Source organism: Chaetura pelagica, unplaced genomic scaffold (genome assembly GCF_000747805.2).
Source record: "Chaetura pelagica isolate M959 unplaced genomic scaffold, ChaPel_1.0 scaffold583, whole genome shotgun sequence".
Classification (NCBI taxonomy): Eukaryota; Metazoa; Chordata; class Aves; order Apodiformes; family Apodidae; genus Chaetura; species Chaetura pelagica.
Window position 1 is genome coordinate 579831 of NW_009952719.1, and position 27376 is coordinate 607206.

Genomic DNA, 27376 nt, shown 5'->3' on the forward strand with positions numbered 1-27376 from the left:
GAGGTGAGAGATTTGCTTCTTGTCTCAGTTAGTGTGAGCAAGATAGCTTCTCAGCTTCTAGAAAATGTACATTGCAAGGCACTCTGCCCCTGGCTGCTCTGTCAATCTCTAATGCCCTTCTGCCTTATCAACAGGAGTGCTAAAATCTTCAGGATAGGTGAGATTCATCTGAATTTTAGTTATTCAGTACTTTGAGGCTGAAGTCTGACCTGCTCACCCTGGGCTCCTTGCACAGTCAGTGATGAAAATAAGGCACCTCCAGAAGGTGATTCATCTCCCTGCTGTTGATCTTAGGGGCGAGAGGAGTTGCCCTCTGGAAGCGCCCGCTTCCTCTGCATGGCTGTAAAGGGAGCCTAGAGCAATTGGCTCAGAATTAGACACCTAAAAGTTAGACATCTAAGCCCAGGCAGCTGAATCTCCTGCCTGGTGTCTGCCTGGCACTGTTCCTCCATTGCCATTCAGCTGTTCTGAATTTCCCTCCCAAATGCACGCGGCAAAAAAACTGATTCCCTGTGGGAATTCCCCAACACCTGTTCAAGATTGAAATCACCTCTCATTCCCCTGTCCCTTCTGTGCAGCTGAGATCAAACTGCGAGGGGAGTGAAGTGTGGAGCTTGGGTGGGAAGGGGAATGAGGTTAGCCTCCTGCTTGCAGCTCTGGTTCTGTTGGGTGAGAAGCCAGGGGCAGCTGTCGCTCCCCGTAGGTGACATCTGCATGTTGCTGCATGTGTTTGCCTTGCAAAGATGAAGGCACACTGACTGCAATCTTGATTTTACTTTTTTTCCCATTATGGTACTTTTATCCTCAAGTGCTGGACTGGCTCGGTGGCTTCCAGTGGGAATGGTGTCAGTTCTGATCGAGCACTTTGGTTTTCAGAGCAAACCCAGCGTTGCAGGCAGGGGGAAGAGCAGCGGGTGGGGGGAAGGTGTCCGGAACTGTTCTGCTGCTCCCATCCCTAGAGAAACCTCCCCAGGCAAACTCGCACCAGATCTGATGCCAGTGCTATGCAAAACAGCTGCCAGGTGAACCAAGGAGAGCGGCAGAGTCCTTGTCTGCTGGGCTGTGAGGAGTCAGCTGAGCTTATCACTGGGTTGTGGTTTTTTTTTCCCCCCTGTCTTTCCCCATCCAAAGGGGGATGAAGGTTGGTTTGATGGGGAAGCTCCTGGGAACCCTAGTGCTAGGGGACTCATGGTGATCTTCCCCCCATTGAAATCCCAGGGCTTCCCCAGTTTAATGCAATCTAAAGAGGGGGAGGAATGCATCTAGCAGATGGTGGAGACTTTGGATCCCATAGTGTCTGGCTGGTGTAGCAAGAGGCACATTGTTGGCTGGTGTGAAGCTCCAGTAAAATCAGTTCTGGCAGTTTGCAGCAGCTGAGAACCTGCTGCCACTTACACTTTTCTTTCTTTTTATCTCCTGGAGCTAGAAAAGATTAAATCTTAAGTGCAGATCCTCATTGTTTGAACAGCTCGTTTCTTTAAGGAGAGAAAAGGCTGCTCCAGTGTGAGGCCTGTTGATAGAAAACTGGGAGGTGATAGAAACCGGGAGGAAACAGAGTCTGGTTTTAAAAAAATATTTATAGGAAAGTTACAAATATAACTGGAAAGGGAGAGTTGTTATCCCTGTCACACCCAAACCTTGGCTTGCAGCTGCAGTCGTTGTCATTTTCTTGGAACAAGAGATTTTACTGAAATAGAAAAAGATGAGATTTGTTTGCAAATAAATCTGTGCACAAACACTCCCTGGTCCTGCTGAGAAGCTGAAGAGATTGTTGCATCCAGCTCCCATTTACATAACCACCAGGAGCAGAAATCACCTCGCCCAGTTTTAAATATCTCACTATTGGACATCTAAGTCTGAAGTAGCTGCCCCTGAGGTTCCTTTGTAGTCAATAAAGGGAAATACTCATCTCCAGAGGGCCATTCATCTCAGCTCAAGATAGGCGTCTGAGATAGGTCAGATGAATGGCCTCTGGAGGTGCCTATTTCTCCCTGCTGTCTACCAAGACAGCCTGGGGCAGTTATCTCAGACTTAGACACCCAAGCTGGGACTGAGTTCATGTCAATCTCCCTGCATGTTTGCAGCGTGCTCCCCTGTCACAAAATACCTGGCTGAGGCTCTCCCGAGCAGCCCTGTTGGTCTGTGCTGGGACGTGCAAGGGAGCAGAGGGTGGGAGGTTTTTGGCTTGTAGGAGAGGAAGGGGGAAAGAAAGGTGAAGGTCTGTCAGCTGGGTGTGCTTGTTCAGGGAGGGAAAAGGGAGAGAGAGGGACCTTGGAAGTGGAGGAAAGGATGAGCTGGAGAACTTGGGCCTGGTGGTGGCACTTGGGGTGGAACTCTGCTCCAGCTGTGCATCCCAAGTTCAAAGTTTTGGGGTGTAGGACAGTGACTCAGAGCCATCACCCCTGGGACCCAGGGCTTTCCCTCCAGGCCTTTGAATCTCACCTCATCAACATGCTGCACCTGAATGTGAGTGAAACTCCTCCATCCAAGAAACCCGAGGATTACCTTTTCCTTCCTGTTCTATTTTAGCAGCTGGGAACTTGATCTCCTCCTCCTCCTCTCCTCCTTGCCTCCCTTCCCTTCAGCTGCTGCCTGCAGATTGCATCAACCCCCCCCCGTGGGGTTTTCAAGGTAGAAACTGCAGGCCTTGAAGATCCTCACGCAGCCCTGCTCAGGTGTGTGGATGCTGATTGTGATCACCCCTGCACACTATCAGCATTCCCATCGTGCTGTGTGCAGTTGTTGGCTCGTGGGGAGAGGAGCTGGAACACCATGAATGAACAGACTCCTCGGGCAGGAGCAGCTGGAGAGAGGTGGTCAGGGAGCAGCTGGTTCCAGCCAGAGACACGGGAGCACGTGGCAAGCTGGAGGTTGCAGCAGAGTCAGGAATGACATGGAGGGAGATAAAGACCTGAGACTGGGAAGAGAAAAAGCTCGGAGGGAGGGCAGAGCTTTCAGCCCAGCAGGAACACAGGCTGGGGGAGAAGGTGCAGAGCTGGGGCTGGACTGAGTTGCAGGTGATGAGAAGATAGAGGAGATTTCAGAACGGGTGACTGTTCTGCTGTGAGATAGTGCCCTGGCATTGTCTGATAGTGAAGATGTACAGCTCAGCCTAACAAAAGCAAGAGAGGCAGCTCAGTTTGCACAGTCAGTGCTGTTAATGTGGTGCAGATTAAATCTCCAGAGCTGTTTCTCGACAGCAGAGAATAGGGTGCAATGAAATTGTTATCACTGACTCTTAAAATATTTTGCCATCTCTGAATAATTGCACCCAGCACGTTCCCCCCTGAGCATCACACAGAACCGTGCTGATCCACCTGGGAATATTCTGTGTAGGGTGCAAGATGGAAAGAAATGCCTGCTGGATTGGGGTAGAGGCTGGTGCAGCTGAAGAAAGCAAGTCAGTGGGAGAGCTGGACTTGCACTCCTGCCTGCACAGCCTCTTCCAGCTTCTTGCAAGGCATGAACTACTGAAAAACACGATGTGTTGAAGCTTGATCAGATCACAGGGCATGGGCTCTGCTTTATGGGGAATGTTACACTGGAAAAAAAAAACAGGAGGAGGGAGGCCTGGGGGCTCTTGCTGGTGGGATGTGAAGAGTTTAAGGCTCTTTATCACAAACTCAGTTGGACTGGAAGAGAATGGTTTAGGAATGGGTTGCAAAGGGAAGGGGTTTCTTGGGGTTGCCTTTGCAACTGAAGAAGCTTCATGGAATCCCTTAAAGCATTCAGATCTGTGGAGCACACAACCTTTCCTCTGTGATGTTCTTGATGAATTTGGCAGGTGTGATGGGGGGGGTTGGGGGGGGAGGGAGAGAGAATGTTTATCATCAAAGGGGAATGAGTGAGGGCCTGTGCGGTACCTTCAGGCTGAAACCTGTCTGATTTTCCCCCTGTGCCTGCCAATCTCTTTTGGAATCAAGGAGACGCCTCTCGAGCACAACCCCACGGCACCCTCTGTTCCTTTGGATATCCCGGGGTTGCTCCGTGCCACACGGGCTCCTGAAGGTCCCTGCTTAGCAGCCTTGGCCACCTGCTTGCTAGCCCCTCTCCTGCAGTTAGGTTGTGCTTTTATGTACCATTCCCTGGGCCTGGATTTCCCTGGAGGTTTGTAACATCCTCCAGCTCACCCCTGCTGGAATCTCCCTTGTGGTCAGTGAGCTTTCCCCCACCCTTGCTGCTTGGCCAGGTATCTCCCAGGCAGGAGCACTTCTGCTACACTCCAGCAAAGGCTGATAGCACCAAACATGGAAAAGCACCTTCATGATTCCATTGCTGCACTCACAATGACTCCACCTTCCTCCTCCTTCCCTAGCTTTTATAGTAAACTGCTCTGGGTTAGCAGCCTGTCCTGGGTGGTGTGTGTTCTGAGTTCTGGAAAGTTCCCATCAATGCTGACTGTCATTCATACTGAGATATGTTTCTGTTTGTTTCATTGTAGGAAATGAACAGAATGGGCTGGACTTTAACAGGCAGGTAAGAGACTCCCTGGGTTACCAGGTATTCTCCTGCTCTCTTGATTTACTGTTTTTTAATTGCTCATCTTGCTGAGTCCCAGGCAGCTTCTGCTGAGAGATAAAAACTCTCAGGTCAGAAGCTACCATTAAACAGACCACATAAGGACTTCCCAATTCCCCTTGTGGGATAGAATGACAGATTAAACTTCTGGTTTCCAGGCCTTCCTATTTCATAGCAGTTCAGTTAATTAGAGAGTTTCTTTAAATCACCATTTCTTGAGGCTTTTTTGGTTGTGTATTTTTTTTTCTCCATTGTCATTTAGAAACAAAAGGGGCCTGGGTTCCAGTGGCAAGTGTGCAAATCCCACCCCAAATCCCTGTGCATTTGTACTGTTTGTGACACTGGGGCTGAAGGCACTGTGGGAGGCAAGTTCAAGAGCCCAGGGCTGACTCACAGGAGTATCAACAGGATTGAGATTGAGGTGGTTTGAGGTCTTGGAGTGTGTAGGTCAAGACCAGGCCTGCCTACGATGGCACATTCCTCTTTGCAAGACAGTGGGGAAAGGGACAGCAGGTAAAAGCAAGTGCTTCTTGCAGGGCAAGCAAGCCCTAAGTGCACAAGAGTGTTTGAGGGACAATGGTCTTTGCTGTGTTTGCTGTTATCCCCCTGCTTCCTGCAGCTAAAAGCATCCCCTGTCTCACCGAGTGCCTGGAGATTTTTTTTCATGGCTCTGAGAAGTCCCTGAATGTCACATCAGAATTGCAAGGGGAGGCAGGTGACAGCCCTCCAGAGGGTACAGAGCTTGGATCTGTGCAGAGATGAGAAAATGTCCTCTGAGTCCAGAGCTAAGGGCTCCTGTGGCCACCAGTGGAGCTGGACTCTGACCTTGGAAAGAAGAAGAGGTCCAGAGAGCTGCTCCTGATCTGCTGCAGGACTCCTGGGGTTGGCCAGGAAAGGGGCAGTGACTCTGGGTAGATTGCAGCAGATGTTGGCTCTAACAGCACAGCAACCTCCCTGCTTCCAACCCTGCTTCCCCAGGATCAAGAGCTGAGGTCTTTGCAGAGCCTTCCTGTGCTGCAGGTGGCACCTTCTTGCAGGGACTTCCCTGTCCCTCCAGCTTGCCTGGGTGGCTCTTGTCTGACAGATGTCAGCAAGCTGCTGGCTTGCAAGCTTTGGCTGCTCTGGTTTTTGGGTGGGTCAGAACTTCCTATCAAAGGTGTCTTAACATGTTCAGCCATTTTCCAAGTTTTTTTGGAATACCCAGCTGAAAACAAAAAGCTTTGTGTCTCCAGCTCTGTGGAGTGCAGAGCCCAAAGCACAGGCTTCCCACAGGCCAAGAGCAGAATCCAATCTGCTTCTGAGCAGTGATAAAAGCAAATTCCCCCAAGATAGAAAAGAAGTACAAGATCATTACACGCTGCAAACTTTTTCCTATGGCAACACCACAAGAGATGATAAAACTGGGCTGGGGTTAATCAAGGGAAACATGATTGATTGTGGTGAAGCAACACTGATTTAGACCCACCAAAGATTTGACCCATGATCTTCAACATCCTAATCCCCTGCCTGTCACTGGTGAAGGTGTGGGGACAGGCAGCCTTGCAGTCATTAGGATTTGGGCCAGAGTTTTCTTGACAGAAACGCCCTCCCCCCCCTCCCAAAACAAAAAATATTGTGGTTTTCTGACACTTTTTTTGCAGCATTCACTTCCCACTTCTATTTTTCCCCTTCCACCCAGGGTGTACTACAAAGTTGGTGCCATTTGTGCCAGCACATCAGTTTGTGTCACTGAGGGGTAGGTTTTTAAAAGCTAAAGCCTGTGAACAACCACATTTTTAGTGTGTTTTTTTCCTAAGACCTGGTGCAATTCCCCAGCAGGTGAGGGGTTTGCAGAGCAGGGGTTTTGCAGTGATGTTAGGGAGCAGGTTGTAAAAAGTCCATGGGAGTGGACACCACGGCTCTTTGTCTCCCTCTCTTGGCTCTCTCAAGGCCATGTGTGGACCTGAGCCCTTATCCTTATTGTTTTAAATCCAAACGAGCCCAGATGCTCCCAAGTTCCACACTCACGTTTCAGCCTGACCTCAGCTATTGGAGAATTCATCTCCAATTCAGCAAATAGATTTCAAATGATGAGAAAAAAAAAGGAAGAAGGGAGATGTGAAAATATCAAAGTGTTTTTATGTAAAATCAGGTGCTGAGCTCTTTCATTAGGGGTGGAGGTTGGTGGGTTTTTTAATTTTGGTTTGGTGTTTGAGGTTGATTTTGGGTGGCTTTTTTTTTGTTGTTGTTACCTTGCAATTCAAGTTTTCAAACTGAAGCCAAAGTGTGGTTTGAAATCCAACTCCAAACCCAATGCAGGAGCTGCTGAGCTCTCTTTAACTTTATTTGGAGTTCTGGGCCCCTAATCTCTTTGAAGATCATAAATCTCACATCATTTAAACCTCTCCCCGTGTCTTTGTAGATGGCCTACATTTCAGTTCTGTTTCCCTCCCATGTTCTGCTTCAGGCAGGAAGAGAAGGGTGGAGTGACCTGGTTAGACCCCATCCTTGCCTACCAGTTCCCTGCTGTGGCTGCTTTCACCCTGCAAACGGGGAGGAGGGAAACTCTTGTGGAGTTTGAGGTTTTCTAGCAGTTTGTGGGTCAGCCCTCCTCTTTATGAGAAAGCTGCCTTCTGATCCCTCAACCTATTTGGCAAACATTTCTTCCCCCCACTGCTCCCCCCTTCCAACTCTCCTCCCACCTGGATGCAACAGTCATTTGTATGTGAATGAGAGGGAAAAGGGTGTGTATGGAAAAAGCAGCATCTTCTGCCTTGCCTATCTGGTTTGGCTTTTTATTTAGTGAGTCTAATGCTGGTTGTTTCCTGTTTATATCAAGGGAAATGCAAAGAGATAGTAATAAACTTTCACCTTCAGTGCTGGCAACCTGAGGAGGGACATCTGCTCCTTGGTGGTTTGGGATCGTGGCCAGAGCTTTTCAGGGACTGAACTGAGTAACTTTGCAAATGTGGCTGCAGAGTCTTGGCGTGGAGGGGACTTGAGTGGGACCAGAAGGTCTGAGAAAGTGTTGAAATCAGAATTTTCCTCGCTGTAATGTGGTGATCCTCCCCAGGTGATGCTGCTGTGGTGTCACCAGGTCTTGTTTGGTTTGTTTCCCTGCTGGTGCTCTCAGCAGTGCTGCAGTGTCTGTGTGTGTAGATGGCTCTGAGGGGAGCAGCTCTAGAGAGTCAGGAAACCCACCCACTGCCTGCCCTTCATCCCTGGGACACTGCTGCCTTCTGGAATAGGCACATGGAGTTGGGGCTGATGGTTGTTGGAGATGACAGGGCTCGTGTGAGTGTTGTCACCCAGCACATAGTGCTGTGCATCAGTCCACAGCTGCAGGAGGAAAACAGGGCAATGCTGAATCACTGATTCCTTTTCCATCAGGGAGGTGATGGGTAGGACCGTGTCTTCTGGTGGTCCTTGCAGCAATGCAGCCTCTGAGGTCCAGGGAGGAGCAAAGACTCAGATCTCCTCTCCTTCCAGAGGACTGAATGAGAGGTTATCTCTATGCTCTCAGGCACTGAACTGCACTCTAGTGCTGGAAGAGAACACATCTCCCTCAAAACGAAGCTGAAAGATTCTGTGTTCCCAGTGCAGGGAAGGCTTGGCAGGATCTGCATGTGCTCTGTTCCTGAAGATGTCCTTGCAGTTTCACCCCAGCACAAGGCTTAGCTTTGCAGACTGGTTGTTATTTGTGTAATAATAGTAGAGGTTTGATACTTGTATCAATGCAAAGACAAACCTGCCGTGAGAACTTACAATATTGCAGACAGACAAACAGTCACTAGTGTGTTTGAGCAGCCCCAGGGCTCAGCACTGCTTGGATTTTCCAATTTGCTCTTTATTCCTACGACTTTGTTTTAGACCAATTGGGGGATGTAATAAGGATAGAGAGTCCTAGAATCATGGAATGGTTTGGGTTGGAAGAAAACTTAAAGATCATCCAGTCCCACCCCCCTGCATGGGCAGGGACACCTCCCACCAGCCCAGGCTGCTCCAAGCCCCATCCAACCTGCCCTTCAACACTGCCAGGGATGGGGCAGCCACAGCTTCCCTGGGCAGCCTGGGCCAGTGAACCTCTCTCTTTCAAACAGACCCCCTAGAAATAGGATTTTGGGGTGGATCTCCCTAGGAAAAGGAGGTCGCTTGCAGATGTATTGCTGGGCCAGGAGATGCCTTCAGAACACCAAGGGAAGCATCCAGAACAGAATAATGAAATAAGATGTGGAACTGAAGTGGCCTCGTGTTTCACGTGCACATGAGCCCAATGTCTGTATTTGCACACCAGGCCAGACCTGCTGCCATGTGCCAGTGCAAGGGGCACTTCTCAAAAGCCTCCTCTTCCAGGGGTCAGTCAGCATGAAACAACTGAGCTGCTTGAGATTCCCTGCCAGCAGGACCTGAACAGACTTTTTTCTTTTGCCAATTGAGAGTGTCTACTAGTGTATCACAGCAGAGTGGTGAGGGAACTGGCTCTGGTGAAAAAAAACTGCTCCTTTTCAAAAGCAAGTGAAGGGGTCTGTGTGTTGCTGTCCTGCTCTCTGCCAGGGGGGCCCAAGGGCTTCCTCTCCCTGCTCTCTTCCTACCTGACTGAGTCACTGTGCAAAGGAACTTGAGTTTTTGAGGCTTATGTGGAGTTTTCAGTGGTTGTTTGAGGTGATTGAGTGAGTTGTCTCAGGTCTTCACAGCTGGTGTCCTGCAGCCACATGACAGGGGAAAAAAAAAAGTGAGCAAACTGCACCTGAGATATAAGATCCCTGGTGACTTTCAGTGCCATTAATAACACTCTGACCTTGATTGGTACTTTCCACCCACACGTCTGAAGGTACTTTGCTAATGAATTTAGCACCCCCATGCATCCAGAAGGTAGGAAGGTGTTTCACCCTGCCTTCCAGATGAGGCAGACACAGCCAGACTGCCTGGCTTTTCCCAAAGATGCTGAGCACCACGATTGCAGTGGAAATCAGTGGATGCTTTATAGGACAGTTGCCTGTGGACATTGAGGAGTATTTTAATCCAGGGACCTTCTCCCTGGCAGAGCTGGGATACGGACTCAGATGCTCTGATTCATAGTCTTGTGCTCAACCACAGACAAGTTCTTCCTCCCCTCCATCCTTTTGAAGGTGGAAAGGAGGGCCTAACTTGCTAGGTAGTCTGTTATTAATATCTGGGATGCAAAACTCCCTGCAGATTTAATTTTGCTCCATCAGGGCTTCCCTCCCCCCAGGGATCTCTCTCATAGTTTTTCATTCCAGTTTGTGTTCCCACCTTCCCCTAATCTCATGTGTTCCCTCTATGTCATTTCTGTTCCTGCTTGGCTTTTCCCTGTGGGTAACTCAGGTTTCAGTCTGCCCTCCAGATTTCCATCCCAGTCCTGTTTTGCTCTCCTCTCAAGGGGAGATTCACATCCTCCTTCCTTCTCCCCTCTGGGGATCAATTCAGATTGCACTCTCTCTTCTTCTCTGCATTGCCCCAGGGTATCAGCCTGCGTCTTGCATCTGCTTTTCATCTCTTGAGCCTTCCCTAACTGGAAATCAGCCCAGCTGGCCCTATCTACCTCGACTGACACTGGATCTAAGCTCAACACTGCCTTGGCCTTTCCCTTTTGAAGTTTCCTGGCTCTGTCCTAGGGACAGACTGATTGCATAAATTTGTGTGTGTGTGCTGGTTCTTCATTGAAATGCAGCCCTTTGGGAAAGCATGAGAGAAAGCCCTGGCTGGAGGGGAAGTCCTCTGTTTCTATATATGGCACTGTTTTGCTTAGGACAGAGATGTAGAGGAACCTCTTCTTCAAGCTAGTTTTGTTCTGACGCCTTGCTGAGCCTCTCAGGTGAGATTGGTGGGAATCAACTCCAAAACAGGCCAGTGAGCCTCTGGGGAAGCTCAGGAGGGAAAGTGGGATGGAAGCAGGAGGAAGGATTTGAACTTTTTACATTTTTTTCTCTAGAAGTGGACTGAAACCACTGCACTCGTTATACCTTGGCCAAGAACTGTTGACAACAACCCAGAATTGCTTCAGAGCTGGCTGGACTGCATCTGGTTCATAGTTGTACCTGATGATCTTAAAGGTCTTTTCCAACCTAAACAATTCTGTGATTCCTTAAGATCCAGTTCAGAAAACTCTTGTTTTCCTGCTCCATCCTCCTAAAGAGCAACCTGCATTTAGAAGGTCTTTTCTATCTATACTTGTTGCCTCAGTCCACTGGCAATATACCTTGCACAGTTTCAAAGCTGTTCCAGAGATGAGGGAGAGATAAATCTCTTCTTTGTGGCATTTCCCCTCTCCTACTGGGTTCCTATTATCCTTTGGGAGACATTTTCTAGGCTTGCAGGGGACAAGCCCTAGTTTCATGGACCTGTCTAAAGGGACATAACAATGGTTTCCAAAATAGAAACTTAATTCAAAATAGAAACTTAACATGCTCAAGGCAGGGCTGTCAGTGTCAACCACTACTTAGGTTGCCCTGCACCTTCTAAGTGATGAGTTGCATGAACTACTGTGCATGACTCCTCTGCCTACTAGAGAGTGGCTCATCAGTAATAAGGAGAGGACTCTGAATTCTTGAAGGCCTTTCATCTGGTGAGCTCCAAGAATTCAATCAAAAGCCTGCACCACCCAGCAAGGGTGGGGCCCTACACCCATTTTGCAGAAGGGCAAGTCATAGCACAAAAAGGTGAAGGCAATGGGGTTTCAAGCAAGGCCTTTAATTTGGGAAGCCTGACATCAGAGTGCACTTTCTTCCCAGAGGTGCTGATCTCCTCGCGCCCCGTGTGAAATCACTGAGCTGAACTCAGCCCCTCAGGGGTCAGAGGGTGGGTTTCTGCCAGCAATAAACCCCATTGCCCTGGGTCCCTGACACACAGAAGCTGCCCAGAGCCACCAGGTTGGAAGCAGAGAATTTGTTCTCAGCTCCCTCTTGCCCTCAATCATGAGACTTCATACCCACCACCCAAAAGGAAAAGCTGTGTGATACTCTCCAGTGAAGCTGATCTTTCTCACTCTCCCTTTTTCTTTGTTTAATTATATTACTCCTGTGTATTTAATGCAATCCCTCTAGCTGCTCTTCTTGTGTCCCAGTTCCCTGGGGCACAGTAACTGGAGCCAAAACTGCTGGGAACCAATCAGAGAAACCCAAGGAACTGGGATAGAGCCAGACCCAGTCACGGGAGCCATCTGATTCCAAGTTAATTCCTTCCAAATGTGGGATGTGGTGGAAAGTGCCTTGCTACTGAGGGCTACCTGCCCTGTGACTAGCTAGGCAGGCACTGCTCTGCCCTCTTGGTGGGTGACAAGGACATCAGTGCTGTACAGTGCCAGGTATTTAGATGTTTTGGGACTGGTTGGCTGTCAGAGGGCACAGAGAACCAGCAACAACCACTGATTGCTCTTCCTTGACAAAGAGAAGGGGAAACTTTTTATGCAGGGGATTTGGAGAACACTGAAGGGTCTGGTTCTGGCCCCAGGAAAGCCCAAGAAGGCAACTTTGCTGCTGACTTCAACAGGAACGTGCTGAGGCTCCAGGGAACCTGTGTGAGCATGCAGGAGGGCAGGGGAGAAGCCATGGAGCCTGGCGTGTACGAAATCGGATTGATAAGGAAAGGGGCAGGGATGCAGCCCAGGGTGGGAGCAGAGAAGATAAGCACAAAGGTGTAGGCAGAGGTGGAGTTCTGGAGAGCTTTGGAAGTTGGGCAAGTGAAACAGGGAGCAGTGCTGCAACGCATGAGGACGTTGGAGGAGAAGGGCAGGACTTCTGGACTGAGGATGGCTCTGGAGGAAGGGGCAAGGAGAGTCCTGGAACAGATAGAGCAGACAAATCACAGCCTTCATGGTGGTAAAATTGGTTTTATGCTTTGTTTGGAGGTTCTCACCATTCTGACTGAGCAAATAGCATCTTCCCCTCCTCATTTTAAAAATGCTTCCAATGGGGCATGTCCACAGGCCTCTGCAGAGAAGGGGCCACATGCCTGAGTACCAATAGTAAGAATAAAGATGTTGTAAGGGGCTGCTTTTCAGCCTCTGCTTGCCAGTTCCATGCCCCCTGAGCACAGATCACCTCCTGGAAGCACTTGCCAGCTTCTGTGTTCCTTTTTTTTGCAGAGGCTGAGTCTCTGATGTGGAGAGCAGCCCTTCATCAGGACCTGCCAACCTGAGCAGGCACCAGCATAAGGGTGGCCACTGAGGGCAGGTGCAGTTCCCACCTCTGGTTCTCCACTCCCTTGCCCAGCACCTGCTTTTGAAGCCTGCTGTGCTCCACATGATCATTTTGAGGTTTATCTTGCAGGGGAGAGGAGTGCCTGACTTCTTTTTCCTGTTCTCTGTTTACAAGCAAAAGCTCTAGGGAAGTGCTGGATCACAAAGCCCTTGACTGCAAAGCTGAGTGTGGTTCTGTTTGTTTTCTTCTGTGGAGCGTGTAGCCTGGTTACTCTGAGAGTTTTCATTTCCCACCCCCACTTTTACTCCAGCTAAGGCACAACTATTAACATTCTGAGCTGCAGCTCGCAGGGTAAAACACATCAGATCAGGCCTCAATTAATAAACTCAAAGGCCTCTTACAGCTCTGCTGCAGGTGTGTTGAGGTTAGGGATTACAATTTAATTTTTCAGTGTGTTGTCACTGCTGAGTTTTAGGATCCAGTCTCTCAGGCAATCAGCATGGGATTAACTCCCTTGGTGTCATGCTGACAGCTTCTGAAAAATCCTCCCCTTCAGTGTGAAAGGACATCAACTATTACAGGGTGAATATCATGTCCCTGACATTAGGTCTTTCTGCTTCCTTCCTGGGTGTCTGTTAAGCCTTGCTGCATGTGCAGGATAGTACATGTGGAAATCATAATTGCAAGCCCATTATTCTTATTGCTATAATTTATTATTAGTGTGTGTTTTTTTATTTTATTTTATGGTGCCCACGTGTGCAGGTAATTCAGAGAGATGCACGTTTGTGCCATGGGAAGGAAGGAAGGTTTAGTTAACTGCTCCAGCCTTGGATCCAGCTATGATACCTGCTTCTACCATAACATTTACTCCTTGGGGCAGCTTCAGACAACTCCGTGTCGAGTGGTGTTTTGGGGCTGATTCAGCTCTGGAAGAACCATCCTGTTTGTTTTCAGCAAGGGGCAATTGGTTCAGAGTTTTAAGTCTGGGTGCACCTGACCCTCTTCTATCCAGGGAAAAAGGGCCTTGCTGCTCTGCAATGAGAGGGGAGGAGGGATAAGAGTGAGGCAGACTCTGAAACACTTCTGAGCTGCTGACTGTGAGATAAGCCAGATAGGACTGCAGATGAATATCTGTTTCCAAGAGGTTACTGTCTAAATAGAAACTGCACAACAAAAAGGGTTGTCTTCTCTCTTACAATAAGGACCACAGCTCCTGCCTACTTGCTGGGACTGGAGAAAGCTGGCAGGTCCTTGAATGGCCTCACTGGGGCAAGTTATGGGGATCTCTTCTCTGGATTTGGGGTAAGCAACCCAGGCTCTTAGCACTGAATTGGTCTAAAGGTCCCACCTTGGTGAAGAGGATGATGGTGCTTGTGTTACATCCCAAGTGCTCAGCAAAAGGAGGTGGCCTGGGGCTTCACCCAGGCTGCCCGCCCTGGTGTCCAGGAGATGAGGAAGACCCGATTCCCAGTGAGCAGTGATCCTAAGCTGGGCTTAGACCAGGAGGGCTGCAGCCAGAGTGAGGCCCGACCATCAGCCGATCGGACCGAGCAGGGTCTGTTGGTCGCCCTGCCTTCCCCACGCTGCCATCAGAGCTTCTGAGGTGAATCTTTCCAACTTCCTCGTGTAAGGCTGGGTTTTACAGCCCTGCAATATGTCTGCAGGATGTTTTCATGAGCCGAACGTTTGCCAAAAGTTCACAGATCAGTTACAAAACAGATGTACTTTTTTTTTTCCTCCCCTTCTTCCTACTGGTAAGGAAGAGTTTCTGCAGTAATTGCAGGCAGGTTGGGAGATGTTTTCTTCATAATTCTCCTTCTTATGAAATGTTTATGAAACACCTTCCACAAATTGGTTACGCAAGCAAGCTGGAGAGCTTTGATCATTTTCCATCGCCCTCAATATGTTTCTTAGTTTGTTTTGCTTTTTGTTTTTGTTTTTGGGCCAGAGATAGGTAAGAAATAACGTATCCTTGGCCAGGCCCAGCAGATGTGCCAGCCAACTAAGGAAAGGACTGTCTTTCCATCCAGTCACCCTTCCTGTGTTTTTCACACTGATTGCTCGGGGGCAGCTGACCCTATTTTAAGGCTGTGAAAACATCCAGTTGAGATTTGCAAGTGTGATTCCTTTCCCATCCTGGAGAAGCCCCAGGAAGCTCCACGCGCCGGTGCCGCCATCTGCCGTTACCTCCTCGGGAGGAGCTGGGACCTGCTCCCACGTTCATTCCCCTCCAGCCCAAGGGGAAGAAAGTGCCTGGAGATTCCCAGGCTCTGCACCTCTCCCGAGGTGTCAGGGAGCATCAGGGGTGGTTTTGCCATGCATGGCTTGGCCCCCTTGTTTCACAAGTTCATTTTCCTAAGCTGGTGTCACGTCCCCAAATCCAACTCCATGGGAAGGATCTTAGATTTGATCTCAGTGACTTCTTGTTCCCCCTTCCCTGTCTGGTCTGATTTATGGCAAAACAAGGTCCTGAAGAATCACAGTGGGACCTTTTTTTAATGAAATCACTGTTGCTCACTCGCAGTGTTTTAGCAGGGTTCTCATGAGATGTTTCTGTGATCATTTCCACCTTTTTTTTTTTTTTTTATTCCTTCAAGAAAACTTTCACTGTCTTGCTAGAAGATGCCTGCAAGTCCAAGGCAGATGCACTGGGAAAGGAGGAGGCAGCTCCTCCCCTCGCTTTTATTCATTTGAAATTTACATTGTTTTAAGGGAGTCTCATGATATTGAGTGGCCTCGCCCACAATGTGTGTGGTTTTTTGGGGTTTTGGGTTTGGGTTTGTTTAATGTAGAGTTGGTAATTCTGCCAGTTTAGCCAGGGAAAAGAAAAATAAAAATGAAGGTGCAGGATTTGCATAAACCATCCCAAAAGTTTTGGATATACCCCCAGCTCTCACTAATGAACAATTAGCCAGCTGCAGGCCTGGTGGGGAGAGGAAGAGGAGGAAGAGGTAAAATTGAGCCTAAACCCAATGAAAATAGGTGCAGGGCAGGAGGATTTGTCAAGAACACCCAAGTTCCCCGCCCACTGTGCAGGAGGGAGCCAGAGAATTCCAGGGACGGGGGAAGGAGCAGTGGGAGATGTTGTTGTTTTCAAATCGGGAGCCAGTCCTTTGCCAAACCCACCTCCCGTTCCCACCTCGTGTGATGCCGGGATGCAGCAACACGCCCCTTTCACCCTGGAATGCTTCCAAACCTTTCCACTTGGCAGCTGGAAACATTGATTTCGGTTTGGAAATGGCTTGTGCTTCTTCCACACTCCGCTCCTATCGGGATCATAACTTAGGCAGGACCAAGTGCCTTGTCCTCTAAGACGCGGATAACTCGGCCCTTTGGCGCCCGTTCCGACCTGGCTGGGCTGTGTGAGGCAGACACACCTGAATGGCAAGCGTGGGGAATTAATTGATATTAATTTTTACATTTTTATTCATTTTCTCCTCTTTTTTTGGGCTCCGGTGACTTTATTTTTTCCACGCACCCAACGAAATTCAAAGCAAAAGGGCAGAAACCCCCTTGCCTGCAGTGGATGGCTCAGAGGTAACGGTGTGTTCTCCTCAGCCTTTTGTCTGTCATCGACTAATTTAGACACTATCCACCTTGATAGTGATCAAGAAGATCTTTCCATCTGATTTTTTTTTTGCCTTCCGCCAGGCTGAGAGGGATGATCATGCCAACCTGAAAGGTAGGAAAGTGCTGGAATTCATAGCATGTGGAGCTCTTGCTGCAAGGAGTTGGGGTTATTGCAGAACTAGTTTCGGCAGCGTCCAGAGCTCCGGTTGTACGGAAGGGAGTTGTTGTTACTCTCTTCCCCTTTGTAGCACCTTCCAAAATGCAGAGGTTGATTGTACAGGGCCAGCTCTGATCCTCTTGGGAGCACATTTTCCCCTATGTAGAGATTTTGTGGGCACGTTCTCTTTAACCAAACTGAAATAAAAAACCTTCCTCTACCAAAAAAATATTCGCTGAGGCCGTTGTACGATCGTTGTACGATTCGTAGCTGAATTTCTCCTGTCCCTCTGCTGGCAGGAGGTTGTATGACCTAAAGGCCCCATCACCACTGTAGAATCCTGGTCAACGAGACCCTGCTCGTCTTCTGGGGGATGTTGGGCTCAGGTGTTTGGTGGGAGATGTTGGGCTCAGGTGTTTGGTGGGAGATGGTGAGGTTCAGCCCTAGTAGTAAGAGCAGATCTGCAGAGCTGAGCCTGTGGACAGGGTTTTCAAGACTTGACCTTCCTGGTATCTTCCTGGTTTTTCTAATTTGTGAAAACTGGAGCCTATTCTTGCCTTGGAAAGCTTAGGTGAGGAGTGGGACTAACGATGTGAGCCTTGTTCCAGGCGTTCTCATACTTAGAAAAAACTTCAGCCTAAGTTTGGAAGTGGTTGGATTGTTGGCTTGGATCTTTTCTTAGAGAAAACGTGATATAAGAGCCCTGGGTGACTTTTGTCTCCTGGGTGTGACATCTGCAAATAGACACTCCTCAGACAGCTTTCAGGAATGAATCTGAAACTTTCTAAGTCTTCTCCCCTTCTTCTAAAACTTCTAGGTCCTCCCCACTCTGCTGTCCTAGACAGCCTCACCAGAAGGATTTCATCCAGTACAAATTGATACAAAGTTTTTGCTGGCTTTTTTTTTGGTAATTTTTATTTTATTTTAATGTAGTAGCAATGGTAGAAATGAACATGGAGACTGGAGTGAACAAGGCAGAAGGATTCACTTCTGGTCCTTGGGTAAATTCTTCTCTTAAGAATGTGGACTCAAAAATCAGGATTCTTTTATAGGCAGGAATCCTAAAAATAAAGTAGGCCAAAATGACCACTGGGCAAAAGGTTGACTCCTGTTTTCCAGTTCTTTTTCCACAGCTTGTCCTAGCTCAAGAAGCAGATTTTTCCTTGCTTGACCACCACAATTTCTTGTTACTTTCTGGTAGAAACTGAACAAATATGTTTGGTACCTGGAGTGCTGCATTTTCTAGTCTGGAAGGTGGCACTGCTTTTTGAGGTATTTTACTTGATGATCTGTCCTTTCCCACCCCCTGGTACCATTCTCTGCCCCCTGCAGAACAAAATGGGAGGTCATCTACACCCCAGGCCACAGTGTTTGAGAGCTGTGATCTCTAAAGGAGAATTGCTTTGTATCTTCCTGATAACTCCACAAAATGCAGCATTGTGTCTAAGGAAATCACTCACTTGCTTTGTACCCTAAGTTGGAACTTGGTTATTTCCTAAAGTGTTTTAATTGAGCAAACTGCAAAGCTCCACTTGGCAGAGAAGGAAAATAATGTCCATGTTATAAACTGAGGACCAGAGGAATAGAATGATCATGCCCTTCTGTAAAGTCAGGAGTCCTCAGTCTTCTCTGAAAGGAACCCTTTCCTCAGCCCTTCCACCCTCCCAGCTGCCCCAGACCTCCTGCATCTCCTTGTCTCTGCTCTCTGATGTTGCAATTCCTTTGCTTTTTTTTAATTCCTTTGCTTTTTCTGCAGATTAAAACCGAGGACCTCAGTGACTCCTTGCAATCTACGATCCCCCCTCGGTCAGGTCACCTTGTGCAAGGGTCATCAATGATGCCTGGAAGCCAAATTGCAGGGGTAAGTCTGAGCTGGCACAGGTTAGTGAACCTCCAGAGAAGAGGCTAGTGTTGGGACACTTGCCCATATTGTCTTTTGGCAAAAGGAGACTTGGGGACATGATGGGCACTGAATTGGAAAAAGTGAATCCGTGTTGGCAAAAGTCACCTCCCTCCTCAGCATCTGTCTTCTCTGCAGAAGGTTTTGCATGGGTTCAAAGGCAGACTGGACACATCCTTGGAAGAGGTTCCCTTTGAGGGTGTTACTAATTTAACAACCCACACCATGCCCAGGAAATCCCTTGAACTGAAAATAGTCGGAGGCTGAGATAACACCAAAAGGAAATGTCAGACATGCTTGGCCTGCTCTTCCTCTTGCATGAACTTCTGGTTAAGGCCATTGTTGGGAATCCTAGGCCAGATAAACTCTTGGTCTGAACCATTATAACCACCCTTGAATATGTTGGCTCAAATTTATTTACATGAGAGAACAAAATTGTCCTTTATATATATATTTTTTTTTCCTAAGGCAAAAAAAATGGAGTTTAGCACTTGACTCTTGTTCCATTCTAGTGAGGGCTGGAAGCCAGAAGGCCACACAGCTCCTCATTATCTCTTCCCTTGTTCTTTCCAGGGCTATTCAGATCCCTTACACAATTCAAGACTGTTCAAGTTCCCCAAGGATCCCAAACAGTTCTTGAGAAGCTCAAAGAGCTCATTTTATTGAGCAAGGAGCTTCTTGGAAAATGTACCTCTAGTTGGGGCTTCTTTTTTTGTGTGTGTGTCTGTCCCATGCAAATGCAAACTCTTATTCCCTAGTCCCAACAAAGGACCTGGAACTGGGACCTCAATAATATACAAGAGCACTAGGATATAATCCTCATTTCTCTGTACCTATTGTCTGCTCTGCTCAGTGCAGGGTGAGGAATTCCTGGTGTCTGCATGGCAAAGAACAGGGAATATTTTTTGGATCTGATCTCTGTATCCATTGCAACTCATCTGCCGTTGGTGCAGAGGATCAGGGCGTTGCTTCTTTCCCAATCTCAACACATTGTTGGCTGGGAAACCAGCCTGCTGTGGAAAGCAGGCTCGTGGTGTTTGTGAGCTGGGGCAGTCAGCTGCAATTTCCTGTGACATTTGATGAAAATACCTGATCTGGATAAAATTGAAACAGAAGAGATTTCACTGGTACTTCCAACAACCAGGTTTTGATTGCCAGTGCCTCAAAAAATGTCATTTGCAATAACTGGCTTTTTCAGATAAAGGCAGGCAACTCTCTGTGTGTGTCTGTGTGCTCAGGATCCTTCCTGTCCAGCTGCCAACTCCAGGTCAGGTTGCACCTCTGGATCTGCACCTCCCCAGTGCCTGGACCACCCAAACCTGATGTGTTAAATGCAAACTGTGAATGGGGGCAAGGACGGGGTAAAAGAGAAGGGAAGCTTTCTAGGAGGGGTGATGCTGTGTGAAGGGCAAGCATCTGAGTTTGGTCATTCCCTCTGCTTCTTCCCGTAGGATATGAGCTCTCTTCACACCCTGCAGCAGCTTGTGTTGCTTCCTGGACACATGCAGTCAGTTCCTCAGTTTCTTCTGTCTCAGTCTCAGGCTGGGCAACAAGGTAAGAGCAATCCATCCTGGAGGGGTGTTGTTCTAAGCAGATCCATCCCCAGGAAAAGCCCCTCTGCTGGTGACTGTTGCTTTTGAGCTGCTGTGTTGGGCTGGTGCCTGTTCCCCTGCTGTGGTACCAGCAGCATTTCCCCCTGTGCTGCTTCCCACACCTGGGATGATGATCCCATAGCCATGGAGCTCCCCTGGGAAGGGAGATGCTTCTGGCACCTGTGGCTTGTGTGCATCAAGACTGCCACCTTGGGGCCAGGCTGGGCACACCTGGGAGGGATCCCACCTCTGAAATTCAGGGCAGCATCAGCTTGGCTTTCAGCAGAGCAGCAAGGAGTCTGCTCCCTGGGGAGCTCTGGGAGCCCGCCTGGCTTGGGGGAGCACTCTGCACTGCTCCCAGGAAACTGCTGAGAGGCTGAGCTGATCCAAGTGTCCTGGACGGAGTCCAGGGAAGGAGCTGAGCTGCTCTGGTGGAAGGACAATGTTGGCACTAGAACAAATAGGTTGAACCCAGCCAGGAGCAACCAGGGATGAGAGCTGAGAGGTTTGGAGTTGCCAGTGGTTGTTCCCAGACCTTGCTCCAAGGCAGGAGAGGACAGGAGATCTAACTACTTCTAAAACACTGTGTAACCAGCTCCACAGGGATGAAAGGCCTGAGGACTGAGCTCAGTGCTTGAGAAGAGTCCCTGTGTTTCTATTTTTACCACTGATATTTGTTCTGGCATTTCTCCAGCAGTGGGGGCACAGGCAGCCATTGATGGAGTTTTATGCTGCTTCTGGACAGACAAACGTGGGCTTTGATCCATAACCTGGCAGATGCACAGGGACTTGGGTCCTTTGCTCACATCCTTGTTTTATTCTAGCACAGAGATCCCTCTGTATGAAGCAAAATTCAGAATTAAAACCTTAAAACCCCTGCAGCTGGAATCCACTGGTGGATGTGCCCCAAAAGATAATCTGTATTGTAGACAAGTGGGAAACCTATTTCTTATTGTATAGCAGCTCTTCCCTCTGCCAAATGATGCTGAGTGAAGTACAAAGAAACTACTAAAATTTAGTTTGTTTGAGATGGCAGGGTCAGGGTAATCTATTGCTTTCTGCCTCCTTTTATCCATCTCTAGCAGGAAATATGTTCTGCTGCAAAACAGAAATTGCTTCCTTTTATAGAGTTAGGTTTTCTTCTGTTAAATTACTTCCTTTGGCAGCTCCAACAGATGGCCACTTGCTTGGCCATGACCTTTTTTGGTTCCAGACTTGATGAAGACAGGATGTTCTGGCCAGCAGCCAGCTGTCTGTGCAAGGGCATTTCCATCTGCATCAAGGATTGCCAGGCTCTAATGATCCTTTGCCTCCTACTTGCACAGCCACTGGGGAGGGAAAGTGAAGGCACAGGTGGGTTTTGTGGAACCAGTTTGGTACAGATAGAGGTGGAGTGTTCCTCACCCCAAAGAGATGCAGTGAAGTGATATTCCTGAAGTTGTTCCTCAGGCCAGTGTGTGAACACCCAGTTCCCTCAGCTCTAACTGGTGGGTGCATCACTTGGTGGATTTCATCTCCAAAGGGACTTGGCTGTGGGCTTGTCCTTTCCAAGAGAACATGAGATTTGCTTCGGTTTTCATGTTTTAAAGCTGGTTTTGAGGCAGTTAGGTACCCAGGTCTGATGCAGTATGGCCTGATGGGGCTAATGCTGGCACTCTGGAATAAGGGGCTTGGGAGCTCTGCTCCATGAAGGTGGAAACAAGCAGCCAGGTGAGTGCTGGGAATACTGCCAGCCAAGATATGCCTGCTGAAGTCTTCATTTCAGGAAAACAAAGCCCCATCAGCTGTCAAACCAGTGGTTCCTGAATCCAGCCCATCATTTCCATTTGAGCTGGAGCTTGGCTTTCACCAAGGTGTTCAATCATTATTTTAAAGACTCCAAATGACAGAGCATCCCCCGTGTCCCTAGGCAAGCCATTCCAGTGATTAATTACCTCCACTGTTCAAAATGTGCACCTCATTACCAGCCTGCATTTGTAATTCAAAGTTGTTCCAGCATTAGGGAAGGCTTGTTGAAACACCAATCTAAATAAATGGGATGCCTGCACATTCAGATCTAAATTTAAAAAAAGAGGGGGGGGGGGGGGGAGGGAAAGACAGAAGGAGAGAGAGGGAGGGGGTGTAATTGATTCTGGAGATCATGTTTCCTTTTTTTTTAGCAGAAATGCATAAATTCCTGTAGTGTTCCTTATAATTGTCAGTTACAATCAATGAAATGTATTGAGTGTTTCAAGAAAGGTTGTAAATTCTCACTGAATTCTAGAAGCTTCACCCACAACAGGTTTGAAGAATTTAAACTGAATTTCTGGGGAACTGCACTGCCCTGGTCACTACTTAATCCCTCAGGATGTTCCATGCAAGAGATACAGGCTTGTACTTGGCAGTTTGTCAGCTAAACAATTATGCAGCACCCATAAATACTAGTTTTTATTAGTTTTAAAGATGTCCCTGGTTTGTTTGGTTTTTTTACTTTCAGCATTTTGTGTCAGTTTATATACTCCAAAAGAAGTTCAATGTATTTGAAATACAGTAGGGTAGAGAAGAAAGGGTCAGGTGGCTTCAAAATGACACTTGAGCATGAAATGTGTAGTAGAATCCACAGTGGGTTGGTTCAACTGTAGGATCAGGAGCTTTTAAAGAAGATCAAGTGGCTGAAAGTTGGAGTCAGAAAAGCTTCTACTGGAAATAGGAGGGACATTTACTTTTGCTTTGACAGCTACAATGATTAAGCACTGGGAGAAATCACCCTAGGAGTATATTAAATTCTCTTCTGCTTGGTGTCTAAAATCAAAGTTAGATGTTGATGTAAAATGTCTGTGCCCTAATTCAGCCTGAGGTCAATGAGCTACGTGCAGGGATTGCTGGAGGAGATGTTCTACCTACATCATTATTGGAGGTGGTATTTGGTGGTGAGAGCCTGGCCCAGGTTGCCCAGAGAAGCTGTGGCTGCCCCATCCCTGGCGGTGTTGAAGGGCAGGTTGGATGGGGCTTGGAGCAGCCTGGGCTGGTGGGAGGTGTCCCTGCCCATGCAGGGGGTTGGATCTGGATGATCTTGAAGGTCCCTTCCAACCCAAACCATTCCATGATTCTATGATTGCATTAATCCCTTTCAGGTTAAAGAGGCACAAAAAGAACCTTTCCTTTTTCATCATGCAACTCAGAACCCTCCATGTTGTTCATGGCTGAAATTCTCCCATTTTGAACCAGAAGAACACTAATGTTTTCCATCCTGAGCTCCATGAGCCTGTTCTGAGCAGGGTGATGTTCAGCTGCCCGGGTGCTGCTGGAGGAGCTGGGCTGACCAGATGTCTCTCTCTTTCCCCAGCTTTGCAGCCAAACCTCCTCTCCTTCCCTCAGCAACAGGGCAGCCTTCTCCTCTCCCAACCAGGACCCAGCCTGGCATCACAGGTAAGTGTTGAAGGGCAGGTTGGATGGGACTTGGAGCAACCTGGTCTGGTGGGAGGTGTCCCTGCCCATGCAGGGGGTTGGATCTGGATGATCTTGAAGGTCCCTTCCAACACAAACCATCCTATGATTCTATGAACTTGCCTCAACATACTCCTGAGAAGCACCCATCTACAAAACTGCTGCTTCATTTAAGGTCAAATGGCAGAGAAAATGTTGCATTTGTCTATTGCTGTGACTTTAGGCATCTCTGGTGGTGTTCTCATAGGCTGTGGGTCGTTCTGGACTCCCTGGCTCATCAGTTGAACCCCACCTGGATGTACCCCAGCATTTGCAAGTGGCAAAGCACCTCAATCCATCAGGAGCATCTGAGGAACCCAGTGACCTGGAGGAGCTGGAAAAGTTTGCCAAGACTTTCAAACAAAGGCGAATCAAACTGGGCTTCACACAGGTGAACAGCCCCGTCAGTGGGAAGGGTGGTGTCACTTGTGGTGGGGACATGTTGAACTGGGGAGGGTTGTGGCAGAGGCATGGATGGAGGAAGGGCTTGATTAGATACAGTTGGGCTTTCTTTGGAGTATCTCCTTCTAAATAGGTGAAGAGACAAATCTTCCCTAACACCACAGCCTCAATATCTGCACCTTCTCCAGAACACAAAGGCTCAGGGGCTTGGGGCAGATTCCTGCGGGGAGGGAAGTAACTTTTTTTGGAAGGCAGGTCATGGAAACAAGGCTGTACCTATTCTGGGAGCAAACTGAGAAGTGGTCTGATGGTAGGAAGCTGGGAGGGGATTTCCTGAGCTCATGTGGTGATCTTCTTTGGCAGGGTGACGTTGGGCTCGCCATGGGGAAGCTCTATGGCAATGATTTCAGCCAGACCACCATCTCCCGCTTTGAGGCTCTCAACCTCAGCTTTAAGAACATGTGCAAGCTCAAACCCCTGCTGGAGAAGTGGCTGAGTGATGCAGGTAAGTGACATTCCATGCAGAATGGCCAGAATGAGAGAGGATCCATCCAGGAACCTCCAGTAACAACCAGGACAATTGGAGCTGGAGCCAAGATCAGCCCAGGAGCAGTGATTAGGAAGGTGTTGCTGCAAGGAGAATCCCCAGTAGCAGCAGGACTGGGCTGGTGTCCTCATCTGCTTCCATCAGCCCTCCAGGACTTGCATGTTTGACCAATTTGTACCAGGAGGTGTCTCAGCTACGTGTGGCCTGATCCCAGGGGTGTAAATCAACATCTTCAACTGTGTGAAGTGAAAACCGTTGGAAAGAAAATGTGTGCTCCCCATCAGGGGAGGCTGGAAAGGAAGCTGGAAAAACAAAGGAAAAAAAATAGCCTGTTGGTTAAAATTTTAGCACTTGTATTTATTTTGAGTTGGACAAGATAACTGGTGGGTTTGGGACTGACGGGGCAATTTTAATCATCAGAGGAAGGACCCACAATGTAGGAACGTTTCACTTATTTAAGAGGTACCATAGTTCCCAGAAAGGATCTAGGAATGAAAATGTGAGTTATCTTCTTTAAGATAAGTCTTCCCCTCTCTCTTTCCCCAGAATCTGCTCCCTTGGACTCTTCCATGAGCACCCCCAACTCTTACCCCTCAGTGAATGAGATGTTTGGGAGGAAAAGAAAGAAGAGAACCAGCATCGAGACCAACATCCGCTCCACGCTGGAGAAGAGATTCCAAGATGTGAGGGGAAAATCTTTCCATGTCTTGTGAACTTTGGCATTTTTTTGGGGGTCACAGTAGCACTGAAACTTCAAAAAAAAAACCCCAACCAAGCCCGAATCTTTTTGGTTTTATGTCAGGTTAGAAGATGCTTGAGGAGGTTAATAGGAAAAGTTTCAAAACCAAAATCAGACCAAACTGTTTCCTTGGTAAATGTTGTTTCCATTTCCTGACAACACCTCCCCATTATCTTTCACTGATCAGTGCTCCAGCCAAGAGTGTAATGAGAACAAAAGACCTTGTCAGATTATTATGGGCACCTCAGTTTTAGGCATTCTTTGTAATGGGAAAACTCTCTTGGCATCTTCTTGGTGGGTATTTTTGACCCTCAACCCTTCGACTCAGGATCAAAGCCCATAATACTAAATGCACCAGAAAATGTCTGAGTGAGAAGACAGGATAGGTACTTATTTCCCTTAATAAATGAGAGATGGAGGAAGAAAGAGAAGAAATGGTCCTTTTGAGGTGGTGCAGGTAGGGGTGAAACCAGCACTTGGGGCTCATGGTGGCGAGAAGACCAGCAGTCATCAGCTTCCCCTGAAGCAGTGACTTTGGGTGCTGTTAAGATCAAAGAGCATGGTGCTTTATGCAATAATAGGACCAGGTTCTCTGACTCACCCTCCTCTGATTCCATGAGACTTGATGTTGAATTAGAGGCCCTTTCTGGTTCACAGAATATAATCTCTCACCTAAATATTTACCTTTTGTCTTAGGAGCAAATTTTCTCCCCTCCCCAGTTTACAGACAACCCCACCCTTGCCCTCTGCCTTTCCAGCAGCAGAAGTGCTGGAAGTTACAGCTTTTGGGGGGCTTTCTTTAACCTCCTGCCCTTTCTCAGCAGAACCCCAAGCCCAGTTCAGAGGAGATATCCTTGATAGCAGAGCAGCTGTCCATGGAAAAGGAAGTGGTTCGAGTCTGGTTCTGCAACCGGCGCCAGAAAGAGAAGCGGATCAGCTGCCCGATGCCATCCCCCATCAAATCACCCATCTACAATTCCAGACTGGTGAGAGGCTGTGGATTCAGGAGTTCTACATGCTAGACAAGAGGAGAAAAGGGTGTGGGGGGAACCAGCAGGGTTTGCTTGGAAATGAAAGAGGACAGGAAGTTTCCTTGTGCACACAAGTCCCTGAGTTGCTGGCAAGTCCAGCCCAAAGCCTGGGGGGGGGACAAGACCTGCAGGGGTCTGCAGAGAGGCACTTGGGCTCACCACAGCTGGACATAGACACACCATCCCAGCTGGAATGGAATCTCATGCCTGTACTTCTGAGACATTTGTTTTTATTCTATTAATTAAGATAATAAAATGAATTACAAGTTTCCTAGAAGATACAGGTCAGTTTAATTGCAGGATAATGTGTCCATATAGGGGAGGTCTCCCAAAAATTTTCACCTTGAGACTGGTAAATAAAAGCTTTCCAAAATTCAGGAGGAATCAGCATTCCATGGAATGAGAACTACACCCATGCAAGGCCATTTAGTTGTTAACTCTGAAACCTAATGGGACCAATTGATGTACCAGTTTGTCATTTTACATCTGTGCAGAAATGCAGAACATACTCCAGCAGTGCTAATTGTCCATATGTTCTACACTTATGTTTTGACAAGGGCATTTTCATTGCCAGGAATGATGAGGAAAAGAGAAACTGTTTGGAAAGGTGGTGAAATCACATCCTTGTAATCTATGACCAGTGGCTACTGGGGATAACCAGCTACGATTTCTTCTAGTTAATAGTTGCTTAGTTGCTTATAAAAGCAGCAGGAACCTCCCTGCAGTGTTGTTAGAGCTGGAGCACTTGAGTGGAAGGGAGAGTACATATTAGCAAACAATATTTTATCTTGAAATCTTTTGGGTTTTGGAATTATTATCCCTCAGAAGGCAGGAAAACATCACAAGAAGTTTGGCTGCTTGTTGCACAAGGCATTTGGTCACACAAACCAAACTGCAGCTTGCAAGCCATGAATTTTTAAAGCAGTAACTTTGATGAGTAGTTTTCCTGTGACTGTGTTGTACAAGGGAGGCCTCTGCTCATCAGTCATTCTGAACAATGTGTTGCCTGTGGTTAAAACATCACAGTTGAACAAAAAAAATGCCCCAGGCCTGCTTTGATTGCAGCCACCAAATGACTAATTGTCACCTAGGAATTCATACCCATCAAGAACTCCCTAAAAGAAAAGGGATTTATTATTTGTGCCCAAGACCAGAGAGAGCTGGGGAGTTCCTGGCTGGGAACATCCAGTCTGAAATATCTGAAGGGCAGTGGCTGCTACCAATGAGATTTCAGGACTTCCAGGAATGTTGACTTGCATTTGATAATTTCATGCTTTTCCATAGCTGATTAATAAATTTCAAGCTGGGTAGAGAATA

General features: G+C 47.9%; 1 protein-coding gene across 1 annotated transcript in view; it reads left to right on the forward strand.

Annotated features, from left to right (window-relative positions):
* Positions 1 to 27376, forward strand: part of POU2F3 (POU class 2 homeobox 3) — a 41336-nt gene that overhangs the window by 11782 nt on the left and 2178 nt on the right. Inside the window, exons 3-10 of the mRNA XM_009994605.1 lie at positions 4442 to 4476; positions 18140 to 18244; positions 19735 to 19837; positions 23201 to 23283; positions 23549 to 23731; positions 24106 to 24247; positions 24836 to 24972; positions 25853 to 26014. Coding sequence (XP_009992907.1) covers positions 4442 to 4476; positions 18140 to 18244; positions 19735 to 19837; positions 23201 to 23283; positions 23549 to 23731; positions 24106 to 24247; positions 24836 to 24972; positions 25853 to 26014 — 950 coding nt within the window. The remainder of the gene's footprint in view (positions 1 to 4441; positions 4477 to 18139; positions 18245 to 19734; positions 19838 to 23200; positions 23284 to 23548; positions 23732 to 24105; positions 24248 to 24835; positions 24973 to 25852; positions 26015 to 27376) is intronic.